The following is a 24,152-nucleotide window of genomic DNA, read 5'->3' as shown; positions in this document are numbered from 1 at the left end:
AAGTGGATATTTTTATAATTTATAGAAACTGTGTTTTCAGTCATAAAACATGATTTTCTTTTTTTAAATCCATTTTTTCAAGGGTAAAATTTTAAAAAAAAACAAGAAAAGAAAAAAACTACAACAAAATTTCAAAACATGTCAATCAAGGGGCAACAATGATGCATACATTGTACATTGCCATCCCCAAATCATTCACCCAGAGCACAAGACAGCTGCATTCAGTTATCTGAGCAAGACCAGCACAAATCTTTCTCTTCAGTGAACTCAGAGAAATCAGTAGCATAACTGCCTTAACTATTTTTTGGTACACATATACATACACATATATATATATGTTTTTTCTTTCAGTTTCTCACACTAATGAAACAATACGATGTTTACACATGTGTGTCGTATCTCACTAATGAGTATGTTCTCCAGATGTATCCATTTAACTACAAAGGTATCCATTTTATCCTTCATTATAGCTGAATAGTACCCCATTGTATAAAAATACCACATCTTTTTTATTCATTCTTCAGTCGATGGGCATTTAGGTTGTTTCCAAGATCTGGCTATTACAAACTATGCTGTTATAAACATGGGTGAACATAAATCACTGTGGTATAATGTTTTTAATTTTTCTGGGAAGATACCCACAGAGAAATAGCTGGGTTGAATGGGACTTCTAGTCTTAGTTTTTTGAGGAATCTCCACACTGATTTCCACAGTGGTTGTACCAGTCTGCACTCCCACCAGCAGTGGACAAGGATTCCTTTTTCCCCACAGCCCCTCCAACATTTGTTATTGATTGATTTCTTGACAGTAGCCATTCTTTCTGGGGTGAGGTGGAATCTCAATGTTGTTTTAATTTATGTCTCGAATGACCACTGATGTTGAACATTTTTTCATGTATTTATTTGTTGTTTGTATTTTTTTATCTGGTAAGTATGTATTCATCTCAGATGCCCATTTTTGGATTGGGTCTTTAAATCTGGGATTTTTTGCATTCTTTATATGTTCTTGATAGTAATCCTTTGTCTGAGGAACAGCTAGCAAAAATTTTCTCCCATGTTGTGGGCTGTCTCTTCACTCTGTTGGTGGTTTCTCTTGCTATGCAAAAGCTTTTCAGTATGGTGAGATTCCAGTTATTGATTTTTTGTGATAGTTCCTTTGCAATCAAGATTTTGTTCATAAAGTCTTTGCCTATACCAGTGTCTTCAAGAGGTTTACCTACTCTGTCTTCCAGAAGACTTCATGTTTCTGCTTTAATATTAAGATCTTTGACCCCTTCTGATTTTAGTTTAGTACATGGTGAAAGATAAGGGTCCAGTTTTAATCTTGGGCATGTGTAGAGCCGGTTTTTCTAGCACCATTTATTAAAGAGGCTACCTTTCCTTCACCTAATGAATGTGTCTGGCCCCTTTGTTAAAGATAAGATTGCTCAGGGTGTCTGGAGTTGTTTCTGCCTATCTTCTAATCTGTTCCATTGATTTTTAGGTCAGGTTTTTTTTTTTTTTCCAGTACCACACTGTTTTTATCACAGTAGGTTTATAGTATAAATTTAAGTCAGGAATTATGATGGCCCATGCCTTGTCTTTGTTGGTCAGGAGTGTCATTGCTATTCTAGGTCTCTTCTGGTTCCAGATGAATTTTAGATTTTTTTCTCTATTTCTGTGAGATATGCTATTGGAATTTCAATTGGGATTGCATTGAATCTGTATAACAGTTTTGGACGTATGGGCATTTTCACTCTATTGGTTCTTCCTACTCAAGAGCATGGAATATCTCTTTTTTAATATCCTCTCCCATCTCCTTTTTCAGAGTACTATAGTTTTCAATGTAGAGGTCTTCTACCTCCTTTGTTAGATTGATTCCTAGGTATTTCATGTTTTTGGATACTATTGTAAAAGCTGTTATAAAACATGATTTTCAAAGTCATAGCTCCAGTGCTAGAATTTTGAGAATCTTAGTCAAAGGGTGTCAGGGCAGATAAAGGGCAGGCATTTTCACAGTCTTTTAATTTTTAATTTCTGGTGGTGAACTCTTACCTAAAGAAGGATTTATCCAAGCCAAATGTGGTGGCACGTGCCTCTAATTCCAGAACTCTAGCAGGCTGAAGCAGGAACATCACAAGGTTGAGTGTTGCCTGAACAACTTAGTGAAGCTGTCTGAGAATAAAGAATGAAAAGGGCTGGGGATGTAGCTCGGGGAGAAGGTGCCAAGGCCCTGGGTTCAAACCCCAGTACCAAGAGGTGGGCGTGGGGAGAGAATGATTTACCAGGTTCAAAATGAAATCTTCCTTAAAGCGTAACCTGATTCATGTTGAATTGCTTAAATGGTAGAGAAATGCTCAATGCCACAATTATTAAAAATTACTCCTCCTGAGCCGAGGATTTAGCTGAGTGGCGTAAGTGCCTGCCTTGTAAGCACTAGGTCATGAGTTTGATCCCTGGTACCCCCCCAAAAAAAAATTCCTCCTCCTTCCCCATTTGCATTTTTGAAATGCTATTTACTGAATTCACAAAAGATGGAGGATGAGAAGGATGAAGGTGCTGTGACTGTGAGTGCTACTTTGGTTTAAGTGGATCTCAGCACCACAGAGTTTCTTCCAGGGCACGGGAGAAACTTCCTTTGGAGTGAACCAATCAGATTATCCCATCAAGTAGCCATGCTTTCTGGTCCTGCCCTAGAGTGGGGTGATGTGAACCAGATAGGAGGGTGCTGAGCCCCTGCATGCAGAATGGTTTATCAGAGGGATGGGACGATCCTTGATGTTTCTGCTTCTATTTGGTAGAATCTTGAAATTTAGGATAAAGTTGGAATTATTTTCCTGTGTATAAGAGTCTGAGATGGTAGAATTATATAACAAAACATTGATTTGTTCTAAGAATTCTTGCTGTCATGTCTTTGTTTTAATTTCTAAATTTTTATTAGTACCTGTCTGCAGTACATAATATTTCTGTTCCTTGTGTGAAGTTGGAACATGCCCAAAACACATCTGATTCCTTTTTTCATTCCCTTCCCCCATCTCTTTATCTCCTTCTCTTTTGAGAAAGATCTACTTCTCTACTTCCTATTATCTATCTTTTGTTTTTCTCTTTACTTATAACTTGGGTTTCTCATATAAGTGAAACCTACAGTCTTACTCTTTGTGTCTGATTTGTTTCACTTAACATTATGCTCTCAAGGTGCATCCATTTTCCTACAGGAGATTCGAGCTTAACCTTCTTTATGGTAGAGTAGCACTCCATTGCATATAAATACTACATTTTTCATTGTCCATTCTTCTGATGATGGACATACACACTGCTTCCAAGATCCAGCTATTATTAGCTGCTGTGAACTTGAGTATGCATGAAATACTGAAATGTGATGTCTTTAACTCTTTGGGGAAGATATGCTTTCTTTTTTTTTTTTTTTTTTTTGTCTTTTTCCTTTTTATCGGTACTGGGGATCGAACTCACGACTGCCTGCTTGCAAGGCAGGCGCTTATGCCGCTGAGCTAAACCTCCAGCCCCCGGAAGATATGCTTTCAGTAGTTGCTAGAATTTCCTGCTTTTTAAAATGATATGATCTCATTTTACAGAGAGTTTACAAAGAGGATTTTGAGAAGGAGATTAAAGGAAGGTCCTCACTGGATTTAGACAAGACTCCTGAATTTTTACATGTAAAGTACATCACCAACCTTCTGAGGGAGGTAGGCGCTTGCTATTTTCTGTTAAATATCAAAAAAAGAAATCTAATGAAATAACTTAGGAAATATTTACTGAAAAATTGTCTACTAATTGAGTGTTTGAGATTTTTAACATTACCCTTTCAAGTGTGTGTGGACACATCTATTTAAAATTAAGGAAAAATTTACCTAGCTTTCTGGAAAAACTTGAAAAATGTTATGATTTTGTCTTCTGATTATAGCTCAGAAGCTCTAAAAGCACTGAGTTTTATAATGTCATGATAATTAGTTTTTTTAAAATTTTATTTAAAAGGAAAAAGAGAAAAAAACAAAACAAAGCGGTGTAAGTGTACAAGTAATACAGAACTACATTAAAAAAAAAACAGTAAGAAATCACCAGTTAATAGATGACACATTATCATCTTAGAGATAGTTGCTCAAGTCACAGTTTCAAAGCATACAAAGTGGACATTCAAACAGTGAGACTGCAAACAGTTGTGTTCAATGATCCAACCAAAAACATTAATATGGTCAGCTATTTAACACCCCTAAACACACTTGCAGTTGTATCCTTTAGAGCACTTTTTTTCCCTCTCTTTTTTACAATAAAATTTACACATTTTGGGTTTTATTACTCCTTAGTTCTTATTACTTTTTTTTTTGGAAGAGAATAAAGTCAAATATGGCAAAACAAAGCTGTCAGTCAAAACCAAGGATAGACATAGTACATGATGTAAAAACAGAGTACAAGATTATCAACAATGGTTACCATAAGACAATTAGTTTTTTTAAAAAATATATTTTGTATATAGATGGGCATGCTTGATTCTTTCAAATTTAGATATATATTAGAACTAGCTTCTTTGGTAGCTAGAGAAAGTCTGGAGCAGTGGTATTCCAGCAGAATACCTTGTGCTGGGAAAATTATGCAGCTAGCATATGGAACTGAAGAACTTGTATTCATTTTTCATTTCATCTTTCTTCCCAAACATAGAGATACATTTTGGCTTAGAACTAATGTACTGAATTTGCTGATCATTAAGGTCTTCTAACTTGTTAAAAATATCAATGCGTGTGATCCATCCCTGTTAAATGTGTGTTTCTTTTCAGTGGCTGAAAACTACCTCATGCTCTTTCAACTCTGCTTGGACAGAAAGCATTCCTTGATTGTAACTGGGATCATAATAATGGCATAAATATAACAAAATAATTATATGTCAAGTAGAGCATGTATTTAAAAGATAGTGAAATTCCGCCTCAGGTGAATTTTTGAACTGAAGAAATGATTTCTGAAAGAAGTGTCTTCAAGCAGTGAAAGAAATTAAAGCCTAATTTCTATGGAGAAGCATGTCAGCGGGAACTTATTTAATAAACAGACGCCCGCTGGCTGGTACCACGTCACTGAGTACCGTGCATTGAACCAGTGGTGCTTCCTGGAAACAGGCGTGTAATTTCTGTGTGATTACTCTTGGTACTCTATTTTTTTATTTCTAGTTTCAATAAATTTTTGAAGTTGAAGTTGAATCAAATGACAATTTCTTACTGTTACTGCCTTCTGTTTAGAAAGTATATATTGCTCTCATGAATTTTTGAAGGGGTGTCTTTATAATTGGGACACAAATGGCAATGTAAGAACTATTTTGAGATCCATAAATGACTAATGCGTGCCATTGTCTTTTTCTTCCATTCCTCTTGTATAAGGGGGAGAAATACAACTAATTATTGAAAACAGGTAATGTAAGAATAATAATGCTAGGAATTTTTCCATTTAACAAAATCAGCAGGATTAAGTTGATAATAACGTAGACTTACTGATTCAGAATAGTACACAGAATAGGATTATTGTATTGGTGTGTTAGTGGCTGCTATAATAAAATACTATAGACTAGGTAGCTTAAGAACAGATATTTTTCATAGCTGTAGAGATTTGCAGTCTCCAGGTTGAGGTGCTGGTAGACTGGTTCCTGGTGAGGTCTCTCTTCCTGGCTTGACAGCTGTCTTCTTGCTGCATTCTTAGAAGGAGAACTTCGTTCTCTTCCAACAAACCCATTAATTCCATCATGGGGGCTGCACTCAAAGCCTCATCTAAACCTGATCGTCTCCCAAAGGCACCTCTCACCCCAGAATACCATTACATTGAGAGTTAGGACTTCAACATATGACTTATGAGCGGACATGAACATTTAGTTCATAAGAGCTATGATTTAGTATCTTGAATTATGGAAATGTCTAACTTCCAATGATTTAATTAAGTTATAACTTCTCTTTTTAAGTGTAAACATTGCGCTGTAAGTAGACATTACTTTCCTTACTTTATGGCTTTTACCTTCACCTTGCCACTTGGGGTGTTCACGAATCATTTTATGCTTAATCTCATTTGATTCCTTCTGCTGGTCTTTGAGATTGGTAGAACAGAGATTTTTTATTTTCATTTTTCACATGGAAATCAAGGCTGAGTCATATGACCAAGTGAAGGAAAGAGCTTAGCTGCCAGATCATTTTCCTCAGTGCTGTTTCTAAGATCATGGGCAGACCATGACCATGCTCATAAGCTCTTAGTTGAGAAGAGAATGGGCTAATTTAATTACAGAAGGCAAAAGGGAAATAGCATGAAATGTACCCTAGAATTAACTGGAACCCAGCTTCTTATCATTAAATGGAATTTCATCTTTCATCTGGCAAACGATCATAAATGAAACAGTTTAATGGGAAGAAGAGACTAATTATTTTATAATGCACTTAAGGGAGATAACAAGCAACTCATGACCAGAGAACAGCAAGTTCTATAGAAGCATTCGTCAGACATTTGGAGCTACTTGAAATATAATACTATAAAAGGAGAAATTCAAAATATGTAGTATCAATCTGTGGGAAATGATTTGGTTTTATAAATCTTTGAATAAAATGGAAACTTAAAGAAGTATCTTTGGCCACAATAATGCTTTTGATTGTGTAATTTTCCATTCCTTTCCAGCTATATTCTTTTGGTAATTCCTTTTTAATGGACATTTAAAAAACTTTATAAATATACAGTAGCATGCAGATCTTAAGATTTTCCTTACCACATAGAGGAAAGATAGCTTTTTCAGAAATGCATGGTGTCTCCAAAGCTTTGGAAGAAAGCATAAGAGAAAAGACTGAAAATACTGGTTGCCACTCTCACAGGAGAAAATGAAATTTCTGTGGGAAATAAGCATGAATATTCAGTAGTTTAATGTCTTCCTTCGTAGTCATAACTTCTCCTATCTGTGATCTCTAGAAAAAAAAACCTTAATTTCTGGTGAGCTTTGAATGGTCGTATCTTTATCTTATAGAAAGAATATAAAAAAGATTTGGAAAATGAAATAAAAGGGAGAGGAATGGAAGTTAGTTCAGAAGTTCTTGATATTCAAAGAGCAAAACGAGCATCTGAAATAGCCAGTGAGGTGAGTACGTTTATGTCACAACTTACGTGTACACATTTTCCATTGATTTTCTTACCAAAAAATATTCTGCAGTTTCTAAACATCCCACAATTGGTAGGTGTTGATGATAGTAATCAACTATATTCTTATGTTCTAGTACTAAATAGTCTTCTGTTACACTAGTATGAGAAAAATAACCTTTTGTTCCCTTTTTTTCTTGAGAAAATGTATGTAGTATACCAAAGTAGTTTTATGAGATTTGACTTGCTCTTTCAAGTCTGTAAAAAGCAAAAGATTAGGAAGATATGTTCTCGTGATCTGTCAGAGGTGGCAGTGGAAAGGTTCATGCCATCCCGCCCCGAGCCCTTTCTGTGTCCCCGTCCTCATCCAGCTGCTCAGGTAAATCTTTTCATCAAAGGCAAGTGGCCACCTCTCACTTTCTGTGACATTTATAAGAAGAAATGAAGTGTTCCCCTCGTATTTGGCTATTGTTCTGGTCTCATACAGTGGCAACATGCCTTGAGAAGACTCTAGCTGAATTTAGTGGTCAAAACCTTGAAGCTTCTTCTCCATCTGTTACACTGTAGTGATGATGATGAGGAGGAGGAGGAGGAGGATGGTAATGATGACAGCCATCCTACTTAGGTATAGAAACCAATTTGAACTAGGTTATGTGACAAAAGAATATGTTAGTCGACAGGATAGAAAAGTCCAAGATCCAGTTTCCTTCTGGTGTCAAAGGGAATCCCTCTTCTTTATCTGGCAGTTCTGTTATCTTCCCTGTGAACCTCATTCTTGGGTGGCTGTTGCCATGAAATGACTCCTGGGGACAGAAGAATAATTCATTATCTATGGCCAGTTATTCCAGTTGGAAGTGAATGTCTGGTTTATGGAGTTCCAGTGAGGGTCCTAGGATAACATCTGCTCAGATCAGCTGTGTTCTGTGTTCACCACTGACCCACCCAGTCGTTATGCTGGGGGTCAGAAGAATGCAGTGTGCTGATTTGGCTTTTCATGGTGACACACTGGTTTAGTTAATTTCCTATGTTACCTAACAGTGTCCCAGGTACAAAATAGTCTACATTTACATGTAATTAAAAACATATTAATCTTGGCTATATTTATACTCTTTAAATAAATGATTTTTAAAGCATTTTAGTGGAATTAGAAAAACATGGGAAAAGCCTGGTGGCGTGGTACATGCCTGTATTCCCAGCCCTTTGGGAGACTGAAGCAAGAAGGATTGCAAGTTTGAGTGCAATCTAGTCCCAGTTTTGTCTTGTAATAACTTGTCAGTAATATTTGGAAAAATTGTACTAATGGCAGAGCAGTTGAGTGGCAATATGACAATAGGAGCCACAAAAAATTGGTCCTTAATAGAAAGACCTGAAAGGGTGCGGGGGCATAGTGATGAGAGACCAACGAAAGCTCTCGCTGTTGATATGTGTGCTCGGCTCTGTGCTGTGTGTGAACTCACAGATTTTCATAATGGACTCTGCATGAATCTATTACCATCCCTGCTTTAGAGATGAGCAACCCAGAAATGATAAGAAACATTCCCAGGGTCACACAGCTATTGAGTGTTCTGGCTCCAAAGTCGGCTCTCTTTCTACATCAGCAATCCACTTCCACCCATGTTCTTGTCCACCCATCCCCAGAACAATCTTCTGTGAAGATTCTCACCTGGTAATTACCTTTTTGACACTGAGAATCTTCAGAGCTTATACATCCTGCTTCAGTAAGAATAGCACTATTTACTTCTATGCAACGCAGAGTATTTAGTTCTAGGTGATCAGTCAGAGCACAAACTAGACTGTGTGCTGTCCTTTTTTAAATGTTTGGCTATTTTTTACTATCAGAGACTGTAGGTACTTGTTTGTCTGTGGAATGTGTGAGTGTTGTAAAATGGTATCTTTAGCAAGGATACAGGAAGGACCTGGAGTCAGTAATTAAAGGGAAGGGAATGCAAGTTGGCACCGATGCCCTGGAAATGCAGCGTGCCTAAAAAGCTACTGAGATAGCCAGTGAGGTGAGTATGTAGAGTTAAGATTTTGAGATCTTAAATTTCTGCTTTGAAACTTAACAAATCATATTAGCAACTTAATTAGTGTATGGAATTCTCAAAGTTCTCTGGCTGGTTTGACAGTTAGTAATGGAAACCATTTCAAAAGCTGTTGTGTTTATTTGAAAATTTATAGTTTTTGCATTGCTCATATTCTTTAAATACATCAAAGAAGGCTTGAGGAAAGGCATTTTAATAGAATACACACACGTGCATGCATACACGCAACATACTCCTACATACTTTATTCCCCAATACAACAAGCCTTGTGTTAATGTAGGTCATGATAAATGTTTTCATACTGTGTTTTCTTTAGAATGGATCATGGTGTGCTTGGCATAGCTGTGTTTCCCACTTACTGAGAACTCGAAAACCACATGTTGAGACACATGAGAACAGTTGCCATTTCTGTGTGACTGCAAGTTCTTAAAATACCCTCTGTTGACTTCATCTCCTGGAGTCACTAGGGTCAGCAGTTAGGGCGGAGACATTAGTCATCCCCAATGACTGTGTTTATTCATCCAGCATCATTTTTGCTTTATGCAATATGTGTAAATCCTATTAATTTAGAAGTTTTGTCTTGATGCTGAGATATGGTAGATATCACCTAACAAAATTACAGAAGTTGGAATGTATGTGTGTTGTTCTAAAGAAATATCCTACTACTGGCTCTAAACCTCCTTCACTTCCCCAGAGATTCTGAGAGGAGAAGAGAATCATAGAAGGGAGACTGTTTTGGATGAGGTGTTTTTGTGAGCAGTGTTTGTGGAGAGAAATTTGAAGTGCAGGTTAAGGGATGAGAGTTAGGCACCTCAAAGATCGTTAGGTGGGGTTTCCATGGGACTATTTAGAGCTCTTCTGTGAGTTTTAGGATTAGGAAGACCTGCCTCATTATTGGCTGCTTCCCAGGGAGTCTATGGGCCAGAGATAGCTGACTCACTGCCTGGGGAATTGCTATGTGGGAGCTGCCTGATTCCCAGGGCTGGGCACTGGCTGGACAATGAGGTCCTTGTGATTGGTTTAGACAGAGGAACTAGAAATGGCAGGAATTCCTAACCAATAAGGGTTCTGTTTTGAAGTGGCAGCCAGGCATGAACAGCAGGAAGAGCTGAATAGACTTGAAAACTCCCTGCTGCCCCTCTTTGATTCTGTTCTCTTCCTAGGAAAGAACCATTTTTGTAAGTTTTGGAGCCTTTCGTATCTGTTTTGATATACATAAATGTACACATGTAGCCTTTAAAAAAACTTACATATGATCATATATTGTTTTGTGGTTTTTTTTCTCCTCACTTAATATTATGAGGCTGCTCTATGTCACTATATAGGGGCTAACCTCATTCTTACAGAAACAGTAATGAAAAAATAAAGCTGTGTTCTACAATTCAGTTTGATGAGTCACCATTTACCTTGCGTGTCCAGGTGGAAGATGTACCATGAGATCTTCACTGTTTATCACCCATTCCCAGTTTGTTTTCTCGACCCCATCAGTTAAATCACTTTGATTCTTGTCAGTACCAAGTGTTATTCTGTAGCCCCATAATGGTGTTCTGAATCCATCTCTTCTTCAATCTAGTCTAAACTGCCACCTCCATCACCAGGATCATTGCAGTGGTTCCCTACCCAGAATACTCTTTGCATTCTTACCCTTTTAATATGCATATTTGAACCCAGCAACCATAATCACAGAATTGTCTGAAAGTTTTTATTGTGAGAAGGAGGGACTGTCCAATACCACTTCACGTTACTGAATTGGCGCATGGGGTAGCAGAATGGCGGGGGGCTTCAGGGCTGGAAGAGAAGCTTTCAAAGTGATCCTCATGGAATGAGAGTGGAAGCCAGTTGAAAGTATCCTTTCCCTAGAAAAAGGAACATGAAAACAGTAGATATTTTACCCTTTTACCTAGAAATAGACTGTTAAAATACATGCCTTTCATGGAAGCCGGCATTCAGAGCTTTCATTACTATGTTAATTAATTTGTTTGTTCCATAATATGGTGATTTAGATTTCTCTTTGTTGTTTAGGACAGATATAAGGAAAATAGTGCAAATTTTGTTCCTGAAAACCGAGGGGCAAATAGGTTTAGGGGAGGCAGTTGTATTAGGGTTACGTATAACTCAAGCCAATATTGGTGATGCTACTATCTATAGAATCTGAATATCTGATTGGCAAATAATCATAGTCATATCCAGTTTTGCTAAATTAAAATGCTTTAAATTTCTTTCAACCAAAGTTTGGGACTTCGTGTGTTTTATTTTTTAATATCCAAAGCTTATTTTTCAAGTAAGGTTAATATAGTAAGTACAGTAACACCTCACCGCATGAATGCTTCCTTTTGCAAATAATTCAATTCACAAACAAACATGTTGGGCAAAATTTTGCTTTTGTCCGAAAACTCCGCATCATGTGATAAACATGACCACAGTCATCATCTACACACAAACACAAACTCAGCCATCTCCCCACCTTGTAAAACAAATTAAGTTTGTAAAACAAATTAAGTTCATAAGCTTAATTTGAGGTGTGACTGTATATGGTTATGCTGCTGATTCCCCCACTAGTCAAACCTTCCTGCATCTTTGGGCTTGGCCAGGCGACATTAGCAATTTGACATGGACAAAGGCTATCAGTACTCTTGTGCATTAGGATTTGTTCTCTTCAAACACAGAAGGGCATGTCTTATTATGTAGCAATAACAAATACCTGATATAATTGGTGTCTGATGTAGTCTGTATGCTTTAGAACGCTTTTAGATACGACAATTCATATCACAAAATTGAGTGACATATTTCTACCATGGAATCTTGGTGGTAGTTTTTAACCAGTGCCTCAGGTTCTACGTACATTAGTCTTCAAATTAAGTGTGTTGTTTTAGGGCTGTATATAGATCTACTGAAAACAGAGTGCTTTTATCAGACACTATAATAATGGAATATTATTTTTGGTAGTTAAACATTATTGCTTGACCTTTTAATTAGCAGAGTGCAACTGAGAGTGTGTAATCTACTAAAAACAAGCCAAGTAGGGCTGGGGGTTTAGCTCAGCGGTACAAGTGCCTGCTTGGCAAGTGTGAGGTCATGAGTTCGATCCCTGGTACTAAACAACAACAACAAAAACCTAAACAAACAAAAACAAGCCAAGTTATGAACAGATAAGGGAAAATTTCTCTACGATTGTGAATTTTGTTTTCAACTTATTTGAAGTTTTTAAATGGCTTTAAAAGGATTATTCAGAACAGCACAAATAAGCGAACCAGCATTTACCTTATACCAGAGAATCTACCAATCCTAAGTGTGTAAATATACAACATTATTGTCAGAAGAAATGTAATGTAGTTCATATTCTGTAATTTTTAAAGGAATGACTTACAGAAAATGCACAAATATAAATTGCTTGCTGACTTTTATTATTAATTTTTTTTTTGTCTTTTTCGTTTTTATTGGTACCAGGGATCGAACTCACGACTGCCTGCTTGCAAGGCAGGTGCTTATGCCGCTGAGCTAAATCCCCAGCCCCCTGTTATCAATTTTAAAATGTGCCCAGATCCCTTAGGGTATGTGTGCCTGCCTGTAATTTTGACTATTTGGCAACAGGTGGTCCAAATCAAGCTGTCTTTTTTTTTTTTTTTTTTTTTTGTCTTTTTCCTTTTTATCGGTACCGGGGATCGAACTCACGACTTCCTGCTTGCAAGGCAGGCACTTATGCCGCTGAGCTAAATCCCCAGCCCCCAAGCTGTCTTTTAAAAAAGCAGATAACTTATTGTTTTTATGACTGAACAGTAGAAAAATTCTTAGCCCTGGCTTCATTAAAGGCCCAAATACAGTCATGCACGACATAATGACTTTTGGTCAATGAAAAACCGCACATTTGATGGTGAGCCCTTAAGATTGTAATAAAGCTGCAAAATTCCCACTACCTAGCAACACCACAGCCATCCTAATGTTGCAGTGCAACATATTTGCAGTTGTGCTGGTGTAAACAACCCATTGCCTTGCCAGTTACATAAAAGTATAACACATACCATTATGTTCAGTCTATAATTCTTGAAAACGAACGGAAGTGTCTTTAAACTGGTCTGTGTGTTTACCATACTTCTTATCAATTGTGTATTCTTTCTATTTATTAAAAAAGCAATTTACTATAGAATAACATGTTATTCTGGCAGCAGCCTCATATATCCTATGGTTACCAAGTCTTCTGATTGCATTGTGTTCTCCTGTGCTTGATTTGACCTTGCATTGTTTGGCTTAGCCTGGTCCTGCGAGCAACAGACTAGATCCATATATGCCACATTATCTGGGTGGGTAGTGAGCAATCCTGTGGAAATTTTTGTGAATACACTCTAAGGTGTTCACCCAGGAACAAAATTTCAGAGTAACATATTTTTCAGAATGTATCCCCTGCATTAAGAGATGCTCTGACTTTCATTTGTAAGGGAAGTTTTATTCTGTTTGTAAAGAAAGTTTCAGCAGCCGCTTGGCTGTATCCTTCTTTGTTCATGTCCAGAAGGAAAGAGGATGTCTGTGATCTTCTGTAGAAAAATAAATGTGCCTATCCCTGAACCAGTCACTCAGAGCCAGGGATGGATTATAATCATCTTAAGTCTTACAGGGCCCAGAGAATTGGGCCAAACTCATTCAAGCAGACTGGTTTGGAGTGGGGAGCAGTGAGTTGCAACCACTGTGAAAAGCAACAAATTTCAATGACTTTTTGTTAACATTTTTCAACTGAGTTGTATGTTAACCAGTAATTTATGGAGTTTATTATATTGTTATATAACACCCCCCTGTTCTATTCTCTCTCTTAATTCAGATTTGTAGACAAAATCTTCCTCCTTACTTATGACTAATTCTCTCCATGTCATATTTCTACAAAAAGTTAAAACTCTCATTCTAATAAAATAAAAGAAATAAAGTATCCAAGTTAATTCAGATAAACTGGTCCTCACCTTCAAATGACAGCATAGCTTTTCAGCGAGATTCTAAGTGATTACAGGGCACTAACAGAGTGTTTCATTTTTTGCAGAAAGACTACAAAAGAGACCTGGAGATTGAAGTTAAAGGGAAAGGAATGCAGGTCAGTCCAGACACTCTCGAAGTCCAGAGAGCTAAGCGAGCATCCGAGATGGCCAGCCAGGTGAGAGCCTCACACATACCGGGAGTCCTGTCCAGAGAGTATAAATGGGCCTTCCACAGGAAGGCCTTTGCTGCTGAAAAACGTAGATGTCTACATTGCTCTTAAAGGTGAAGCAGTCACCATGATCATTTTCTACTCTTTTAGAAACAGTATAAGAAAGACTTAGAAAATGAAATTAAGGGAAAAGGAATGCAAGTGAACATGGATATCCCAGATATGCTTCGAGCCAAGAGGGCATCTGAAATCTACAGCCAGGTGGGTAGAAGTTGTAGGTGTTTAGAATAATGTACTCTTTAAAAGTTTTTTATTAACGTGTCTGCAGTACATGATAATGACACTCCTTGTGAAGAGTTGGGACATGGACATAAAACATCTTAATCCTCAGCACATTCCCGTCTTCCCCTCCAGTCTTCCTCTGTCTCTTGGTTTCCTTTTCATTTGTGAAAAATCTATCTTCCTACTTTTCTATTGGTGATATTTTTCCTCTTTAAATTATTTATACTTTGGTTTCTAATATCCAATCCCTGTGTTTTGTGTGCTGCTGTGATTTATTTTATTTTTGAAGACATTGCATCCAAAGTCAGTACATTCTATTATTAAGAAACCGTTGTTCAAATGATTAAATTTATTAATTAAAAGGACACCTGCTATAGATTCAATTCAATTCAGCAGACATTATACTGTGCCAGAGGCCCCCTTTTTGAGTCCCTTTGTTTTGAGTACAAAGACATTTGACCTTCTTTTTAAATTTTTGACTTCATTACATTCTTGGCTTGAATGTTCTCTGATCATAGTCCAGAAAAAAAATTCCAAAGATTTGACTCTTGACCACTTCATAATGAATATTGTTGTTAGAATAATCAGCTCTGAATAAAATAGTAGTGGCTAAACCTGCACAAAATGTGAGGTGAAATTGAATGTTAACTAAAAGTGAAGGAAGAGCTTTTTTATAGTAAAATTTATATCTCACAAGTACATGCCTGTCACATAGTGTCTTGAAAAAGCTGAGAGAAATAATGATCTCAAAAGAAAATTTTTTGCAGAAAAAAGAGGTTACTTCTATATTGATTTGGGCAAAAACTTTCATTAGTGAATACTATTTTTGCCGTAAAAATGACGTAGAAAAGAATGAATCTTAATGGAAAAAATAGTAAAGGAGAATGAAAACAAAAAGAAATTAGTTATAGAAAATAGAGCAAGAGATTAAATTTGATTAATAGAATTTATGCCGAGAATAATTTTTGACAAAATCTCATCACATTTGTTAGAATTCTGGTTAAAACCTAAGTAAAAGTCTAAACATCTCAGATTCAATGGGAGTGTCAAGATGGCAGGGTGGAAATGTCACATGTGGAGTGTTCGAGTGTGACTCTTAGGGTACATCTGACTTTTTGGGGTTTTAATGCCGGAGGAGACAGTGGAATACTGGAGAGGATGTCCTGATGCTGTGCTGCATTTTCACACGGAGAGCAGGTGTTTTCCTTCCAAGCACAGAATTCTGTCATGTTAACTTCACTAGCCAGGGTGCCTAGTTCAAATCGTAGCTCTGACATTTAGTAGCTGGGGTCTCAGTTTCCCCTTCTATAAGACGGGTATGATTAGGGGATTGATTAAATAAGTTAATGTGTGCAAAGTATTTAGGACAATACTTACATTCTAAATATGCATTAGTACTATGTATAAGCTATTGTTCAGGTTTTGTCATTATTATAGTAGATAGAAAATTGAAATATTTGTATCTCATTTGCAAAAATGCTGACACTGTTACCTTAACTAAACACATCTTTACATAAATTAGTAACAAAAAGCATAAATAGTAGGTATAGGGTCAGGTTACTTCAGCAGTGCTGCTGGGCCATTTGAAAAAGGTCCTGAACCCCACCCGTCAGAGTAGATCCTACAGTTAGGAGACACATAGAGATCACCCGGAGTGTCTGGGTGGACCGAGGTGCCAGTAAGTTTGAGCAGAGCAGAGGCTGCCTGGCTGGACTGTCTTCTTGCTGCTGTTGGCTTTCCTGTTGCATGAACAAGTCTGACTTGGGAGGCACGACTTAGAGCTGTGTGGTGCGCTAGGGTTGGCAGGGCCAGTGCCATTCTGTCCCTCTGCCTCCTCTTACCTCCCCAATTCATATCAACTGTTTATATTTTTAGAAAAAGTATAAAGGTGAAGCAGAGAAAATGCTTTCTAACTATTCCACCGTGGCAGATACTCCTGAAATTCAGAGAATTAAGACGACTCAACGAAACATTAGTACGGTGAGTAGGCGGTACAGAGTATCCCTTTTAGGTCACGCTGGGCACCGTGCATTTTGGAGGTTTTAGGTTTTGCAGTATTTTCATACATACAGAGTGAGCTATTTGTGTTTCATATACACATTATACCCATAAATGGAAAGTAAGTTCGAGCAGTAGTTTAGGTACAGCTGTGTATTCACTGACGTCCATCACATGAGCTCAGGTATGGAATTTTCCAAGTGTGGTAACTGAATGCCACATACAAAATTTTGAATTTGTTTTTGAAAAAATATTTTCAGAGTTTGGGTTTTGAATAGGGATGCCTGAAAAATGATTTTTTCCCCTTCCTATTACTTCCTTAAAATTTTATGTTTTGTAAGGAATGGGTTTCCTCCCTCCTTATCTGACATTTTGCTGATTGTTTGAATATTCTGCCAGGTATATTATGTTTATTTCTTCAAAACGATAAAAGTTCCAAATATTCTCTTGAATTAGTTTGTCATCATTGTTTGGAGTTACAAATTCAAACTGTACATTAGATACAAGTGATAATTAGCTGAATATTAAAGCTTAACTCATGGAAGAAGTCCTAACCTCCTACACAGATTTTACTTTGAAAATGGAGGAATTCATATGAAATCATTTTCTTCCTGCTCTTTGAGTATCCGTGTAGATAACATGTCTACAGATTTATAAGTTCATAGCTAAGTCCTAAAGTTTCGTATTTTTATTTTGAGGAATAATGGGTGCATAACCTTGAATTCTGTTTTAAAATTATAAAAATGGATCATGAGTCAATATCATAATATAGAATTGGCCTGGTCATTTACAGTGAAACAAATGTCTAACTAAAAATATAAATTCTATGAAGCAAGGGCTTCAGGAGTGTTTTCTCCTTCCTGATGAATTAGCAAGCCCAGGCTCTCAGGTGTGTTGGTCAGGCAGCTCTTCGACCTCGACCAGGGGGCCAGGCTGTGCTGAGAAATGGAAAATTCTCTCTGAAAGGGTTAAAAAAAGAGGTTGTTTGGCTCTTGATGCCTGTGATCTGTGATGTCCCTGATTTTAGCCTGCTGAGGAAGACATTTCTCTTCCACCTGCACTGGGGCCCACGGGATCACCCAGTGTCCTGAGGTGGAGTCATTCTGTCCTCACCTGCTTTTTCCCAAATCCCTTTTCTTTTGCTGGAGCCTGCTTCCGACTTTTATTTCACTTTGTGTTTGAAAGGCACAGACGGTGTTGATAGGCCTGGAGAGAGAAGGGCTAGGGGAACCGAATGAGGAAAATAAACTTTGAATTAATGTTGATATTGATAATAGAGCCAATGTTTTCGTGGGCAAGAAGGCATCTTTGCATTTAGAATAGCAGTTGCTGAAAATTTCATGTTATTTTCAAATTAAATGTTAATTTCTTAGTGAGCTTTTGTAATATGTGCTTTGATTTTTCTCTACTCACATGTGACATATATGTATATTTAAAGAATGAAACTCTAGTTTGGCAATTTATATTCTAAAAGCGAATGACCTACAGCCTACTAAGGTGTTGGTCAAGATTTAGAGCCACCATTAGAGGGTTACTTGTATGTTTTGGGGATATGAAACCAAAGTTAGACATTTATGATCATAATGAACTATTTCATTGATTCACATAATGTTGGTAATCATAAATAGAAGCAGTATTCACATTACTATACAACCTGAGAGATGGCCTTTTATAACTGCCGGATCTAGGACTTGAATTCTAATAAGCTTATAGTTCTTTTTCTTCTCTTATAATAAAGGTATTCTATAAAAAGGAAGTAGGAGCTGGCACAGCAGTAAAAGAGACTCCAGAGATTGAACGAGTGAAGAAAAATCAGCAAAATATTAGTTCAGTAAGTTCTCCTTCACATTAATTACTCTTTTCCAGAGCAAACGGGAGCTCAGGAAATGTTCTTCTTTACTCAACAGGCTCCCCTTTTCTTTCATTCTTCAATTTACTGTAATAGGACTTCATCAGAAATCAAAGATCTGACTTTCAGAACGAAAACTATAGCCTTCTGCCTTATGAACTTGAAGCAACATTTCATTTTGCTGTATCAGAGAAAAGAAGACGCAGGCCATTTGAATGAAATCTAGGGTTAGGTTTCATCTTTTTGAATAGAATTTTAACTGTATTAAATTTTGCAGGAAAAGGATACATTTAGTGCCTTTCTGCAACATGGAGACAACTTTACCCTGATAGAATGATCAAAGGCCCCAGAACATTTATTTGGTGGCTTAAAGGAAAGTTATAGACTTAAAAAATATATAGTAGCAATTCACTTTTACCCTGTATCGGTTACATTGCTGAGGTTTCTCTTAGATGTATTCCTTCTTATATTTCTGTTTTCTGTCCCCATTTATCATTTACTTCTTTCATCGATGAAAAATGCATGTTTTTACTAGAAATTGTAAGATAACCTACTCTTTAGTTACTTTTGAACTGAGGGAAGGGTAGAAGAGGGGGTTAAGGTTAGAAAGAACAGTCCTTCAATTCAAGGCTTCACACTGTTCTCCATACCAATAGCTGCTCTTCCATATGTGTTTAGAATCCTTTCTTGTTGAGGAAGTGAAAATGATTCTTCCTTAAATCTCCGCCCTGACCTATCTCATCCCGTCGCCCATGGAGACAGTACTTTCCAGAGCTTTCCTTCAGGGGATGCAAGTAGAACTGCTCAAGCTGCTCCTCTGAGGCCAACCCTGATGGCCTCTTGCGAAAATGAGTGTATGCCTGCATTTATGGAGACGTGCAGGTGGGGCCAGGTGATGCTACAGTAAAATGGTTTAAAATGAAATTACAAGAATTTGTTTGTTTCCTTCAGTTCCAAGTGATAATATTTGAAACATATCTGTCAGTACATAAATGTTCTGCAGTGTAAAATTATGAGTTCTGTTTGTTTCTTTCACTTCTGAGTGATAATATTTGAAACATACCTGTCAGTATATAAATGTTCCATCTCTTAGATATAAATGCTCTACAGTGTGCATTTCTGCAGCCTACACTGAAATAACTGGACCATCTTGATTAGTTCAGGATTTTTGAAAAACACAAATGTTCATCTTTAATCATCTTGTGCCTCCTACCCGAGGAAAATCACACAAAGCAGCCCAGCATACCATTTTTTCTCCCAGCATCCTACAGCCTCTTCTAGCAAACAGTAAATGCCCAGTTCTGTATCTTTGAGGGTCAACCATAAATGCCTGTTTAGTATTCAAATGGAAAGTTGCCCTTTTGAAGATTAGGCAGATCTGTCAAACCAAGAAGTGATTTGCTAACATTTAAACATCTCGGCATTTTCCACGTCTGGGAACAGGCCGTTCTGCTATTAGCTCTCTCTGCTGAGAGCTGGTTTGGAGTTTTATTTAGAGGAACCCTGTCTCAGTTTCAATTTAACTATTCTGGATGCGGACTAGTACAGCCCTGGCATTGTTACTTATATTAAACTCTCAGTTCTTGAGGTGTAGTTGATATCTGAGATGTTGAGGCTTTATGACAAGCAGTGTAGATGTCAGCGTTACTCATTGTAAGCATTTTCAAGTGATTTCTAAAACATGCAGATTTAAGTCTTTGCTAAATTTTAGCATGTGCCCATTAAGTCTAGTATGTGTGCTTTTTTCTCTGAGGGGATCTTCTGTGAGTTGTAGATGTGTGAGCAAACCACCTGAAATGATGACCTCATTAATTATGTGGAAAAGCCAAAGAGCTGCTTCTTGTCTGATCCTGTGTGTGACAGTGTGGTGGCATGGTCACTTGTCCAGTTGATCTTCCTCTAAACAGACTTACAGGGAGGTCAGGGTGGAGTGGGCGCCGGGACACAGGAATGCTCTGCTCTACCTAGCAGGGTTGTGTGGGTTGAAGACACTTGTGACTGTAGTGTGCACCTTCCATGCAGTGGTCGGGATGTGCGGACTGTACTTTCAGTCCATTTTTCCCAAATCCACCTTTCTCTTATTTGTGGTCACTCCAATTTCTTTTCTTATTATAGATGATTGGTGTATGCTGAGACAAACAACAGTCCCATGAATGTATGATTATTTCAATTTGTGACTTTTGTCCCTAATTAATATATTAATAGAAACTGCTTTTCAGATAGGAAACAAACCATTACTTTAAGAGGATATCCAAGGTTTTTTATGCATTTGCCTAATGATGAAATCTATGTTCATAATAGGCAACATTTGCTTACTTTAATTAAATTTCTCTTCTAGTTATGAGCAGGTGAATAGATACAAATTTATTTGCACTTCAGGATAAAGAAATCCTGAAAGCATCAGAAAAAATAAATTTTGTTCCCATTGAAGGAAAATCAGTGTTAGCATTTTAAAATTTTCATTATGCAATAGTTACTAATGAAGGAATTCATAACATTAAAAGCTGTAAGTAGGCTATAGTTAACGTATTTTTATAAACTATTGAAGTGAAATACAAAGAAGAGATTAAACATGCAACAGCTTTTTATGATCCTCCAAAGCTATAGAGAATTAGACAAAACCGAGGAATATCAGTAATATGATAATTTTTCCTTAGGCGTTTTTTTCTATTTTAGTGAATACCAATATGATAGGAGGGCAGTTGCCCAGGTAAAATCCCATTACAGTGGAGACCACTGTAAGGGTCGTCCTTGTATGTGGAGATGTCTCACCCGTCTTTATTTATGTTCTTCTCCATTACACCCAGCCAGTGCTTCATGGGTATTTGTTGTTGAATGTCTACTCTCTCCTTGTTCTTAGAAGAATTAAAAACTGTAGTGTTTGTGCCTGTGAGCATTCTCAAGATCTCCAGGAGAAACAGACATGGAATGAGTAACTGTCATGCATTGTTTAAGTGCCATTACAGTAGTTAGCAGTGTTCTCTGTGCTTTTTGAAGTATTTTTCAAGTTTGTATCTTGCTACAAGCACTTGTTTAGTTACAAGTACTATTACCTGTTGTGAAGTGCTGTGGTTTAATGGCAGAGAATGGCTGTGCTGGGGAAGAGGAAGAGAACTGGAGGAGTAACATGGGCATTAGGTCTTGAGGGATTCATAATCGCTTGGGTTGAATTTTATGAGGAAGGACTTTCCTGGCAGAGCGAACTGAATATGTGCAGGATCCACAGCCTGCTCAGAAGGAAAAGATTTATGTGATGAGTACCTGGGGAGAGGTGGCAGGAGATGATAGTGTGGGAAGCTGAGACACAGATCAAAAAGGTGTAGTGTGGAGTCCCTCAGGCTCACCACTAGGATGTTTGAGAAGACGTGGCCCTGTCAGTGCTCAGTCCTTGACTTAGTGATTTCATTGTTTTAATGTATGTCTTCTTTTATAAGAAAGGTTACTAGGCTTCAATGGGGTGGAAATTTGTACTTCATTGAAATAACTCTGTGAAAATAATAGTTCATTTAATGAAAAGGTTAAATAACAGCCCATCTGTTGTAGCACATGGAATTCAGTGTGCCAATGGCAGAAATATGGGAACTTTTGAAAACAGTGGAGTGGTGGAAAGTAGTATATATCCTCAACTGTTGGTTGCTGTGGTCCCCGGGCCTTCCTTGTTTAATCTTTCTAAGCCACCAACCTCTGGAAACTCCAAATCCTCATCTATAAAACAGGGCTTAGAGTGTGAAAGAGACATTTCCTGTAGGGGTCTGTGAGTGGAGTATTGCATGATATGAAGATTCTGTCTTTCAAATTGATGGCCCCAGGTTTATATCTGCTAAAAACTGGTTACAAGATTTTCGCTATCAGTGATGCCATTCAAGATTTCTCCTTCTGAGTTCTCACTAGAGAATTGTCTTAGCTGCTTTTCTCATTACTGAGACAAAAGTGCTCAACACCTGAAGTTGAGGGAGGAAAGGTTTATTTAGCTCAAGTTTGTAGACCTTTCAGCTCATAACTGGGTGGCTCCAAGGCAGGGTGGCACATGGCAGAAGGGCAACCATTCATAATGGCAGAAGACAGCAAAATAACAAGAGACCTTAAACCATCTTTCTGCCCCACTTACCTTATACAGACTTCTGGGATTAGAGCAGGGCCAAACCAATCAGTGGACTGATTTAGTAATCATACTCTTAATCCTACCATTACACCCTCTAAATTCAGCCACCTCTGAAAAAGCCATATGACTGCATGTGGCTTTGGGGGGACATCTAGACACAAGCCACAACACAAATCTTTCCTTGTGTCTTGCTTCCACTAGTGATTAAATTGAAATTTCTCCTCACTTTAACTCAGTCATCTCAGTCACAAGGGTAAAGAATGGCACAAGGCAGAGACTAGCTAAGACTACTGGATTTGTGTAAAGGCAACATGGTGTGGAATTCATTGTGCCTGAGTGCAGGCAGACAGAGAGCGAAAAGTTCATCTGTAGGGAGCAAAGAGAAGCAGGCTTTTTTTTTTTTAATAGGGCTTGAAAGAAGGCAAAGGGACATTCGGTGGGAGGATCTCAGTAAAGCTTAATGGTCAAACTTCCCTGGATGTTTTATGCCTCAATGGGCAATGCCCTTGGGGTGTCCAGTGTCAGTGTTTGGGTGTCTTCAGATATCTTGGTGTTTTGGAAGATTCCATGCTCCATCTTCTCTCTGGTATGACATCCCGTGCTTGCCCAGAGCACTGATGCTGAGCTGAGAATAATACCTCTGCTGGCAGACAGGTTAGATACTGAGAGAGTCATGTTTGAATCAAGCCTTACAACAAGAATCTCTCTAAACTGGGTATCATGGCTTATGCCTATAATTCTAGAACTCTGGGAGGCTGATGCAGGCGAATTGCAAGTTTGAGCCCAGTCTGCGCAATTCAGTGACCTATTGAGACCTTGTCTCAAAATAAATTAAACATTAAAAAAAAGGGCTGAGGATGTAGCTCAGTGTGAAGATACTGAGTTTAATCTCGAGTACACCTAAACTAAATAAATAAACCTGCAAACAATTTACCTGGTCTCTCAAATTTGACATACCATTGCACAAAGAAAGTCTCTCATTCAAGGTGGAGCTTACCTAGAAAGAAGCCCATCCCTTCCTGTTCATTTTCCAGGCCTCTCTTCATTTGCATATTTACTACTAAGAACATGCATTTCAAGTCCATGTTATTTGCAAGTCCTTAACATCAAGTTTGAATTCTAAAAATTCTAAAAAAAAAAAAAAGCATGATTGTGTTCGCCCTGCGAAGTTCCTTGCAGTGGGACTTTGACTGTAGCTCTACTTTTGCTCATCTAAGTTGATTTGACAGACTTGGCCACATGCCATACTCTTTCTCCAGGTCCAGTGCTCCTAAGTGGAATCACTTTCTCACTCCACTCTCTCACTCTCTGGGAAAGCCAACTACAAACCGCGGAGTGTGATTCTCTTTGGCTAAAAAGGACACTCGGTGCATAGGCTGGGAATGTCCGTAATTCTGGGTCAGAGGGCAGGCACTCCAGGGCTGGAACTTAGAGAAACACTGAGCTTCATGGTATCTTTAACGGTGATAAAGTGCTACTGAGTTGGAGGCAGAGCTAACTCTTCTTCCCAATTATAAGAGAGAAAAATTATTTTATCTATAAAATGATAATTTAACAAACACTGCTTCAATTCTAAGAAGGGAATTCACAGAGGGGATAGTTCTTTATGACTGTTAAGCTCAAACTCAGCGAGGCCACCAACAAATGACGCAGTTTGAAAAATAACCAT

General features: G+C 37.8%; 1 protein-coding gene across 13 annotated transcripts in view; it reads left to right on the top strand.

The window, feature by feature from the left end:
• Nucleotides 1–24,152, top strand: part of Nebl (nebulette) — a 381,690-nt gene that overhangs the window by 310,206 nt on the left and 47,332 nt on the right. For 11 of the 13 annotated variants that reach the window (XM_063237899.1, XM_063237898.1, XM_063237897.1 and 8 more), the window contains 6 exons: nt 3,572–3,682; nt 6,973–7,083; nt 14,148–14,258; nt 14,403–14,513; nt 16,410–16,514; nt 18,271–18,363. The exons of the other annotated variants lie outside the window; for them this stretch is intronic. In XM_063237899.1, coding sequence (XP_063093969.1) covers nt 3,572–3,682; nt 6,973–7,083; nt 14,148–14,258; nt 14,403–14,513; nt 16,410–16,514; nt 18,271–18,363 — 642 coding nt within the window. The remainder of the gene's footprint in view (nt 1–3,571; nt 3,683–6,972; nt 7,084–14,147; nt 14,259–14,402; nt 14,514–16,409; nt 16,515–18,270; nt 18,364–24,152) is intronic. 13 annotated transcript variants of the gene reach the window in all.

The sequence above is a fragment of the Cavia porcellus genome, unplaced genomic scaffold, assembly GCF_034190915.1.
Source record: "Cavia porcellus strain 051 isolate PalLab524CR breed Dunkin Hartley unplaced genomic scaffold, mCavPor4.1 scaffold_27, whole genome shotgun sequence".
Lineage (NCBI taxonomy): Eukaryota > Metazoa > Chordata > Mammalia > Rodentia > Caviidae > Cavia > Cavia porcellus.
This window is presented reverse-complemented; position numbering and strand designations above follow the sequence as displayed.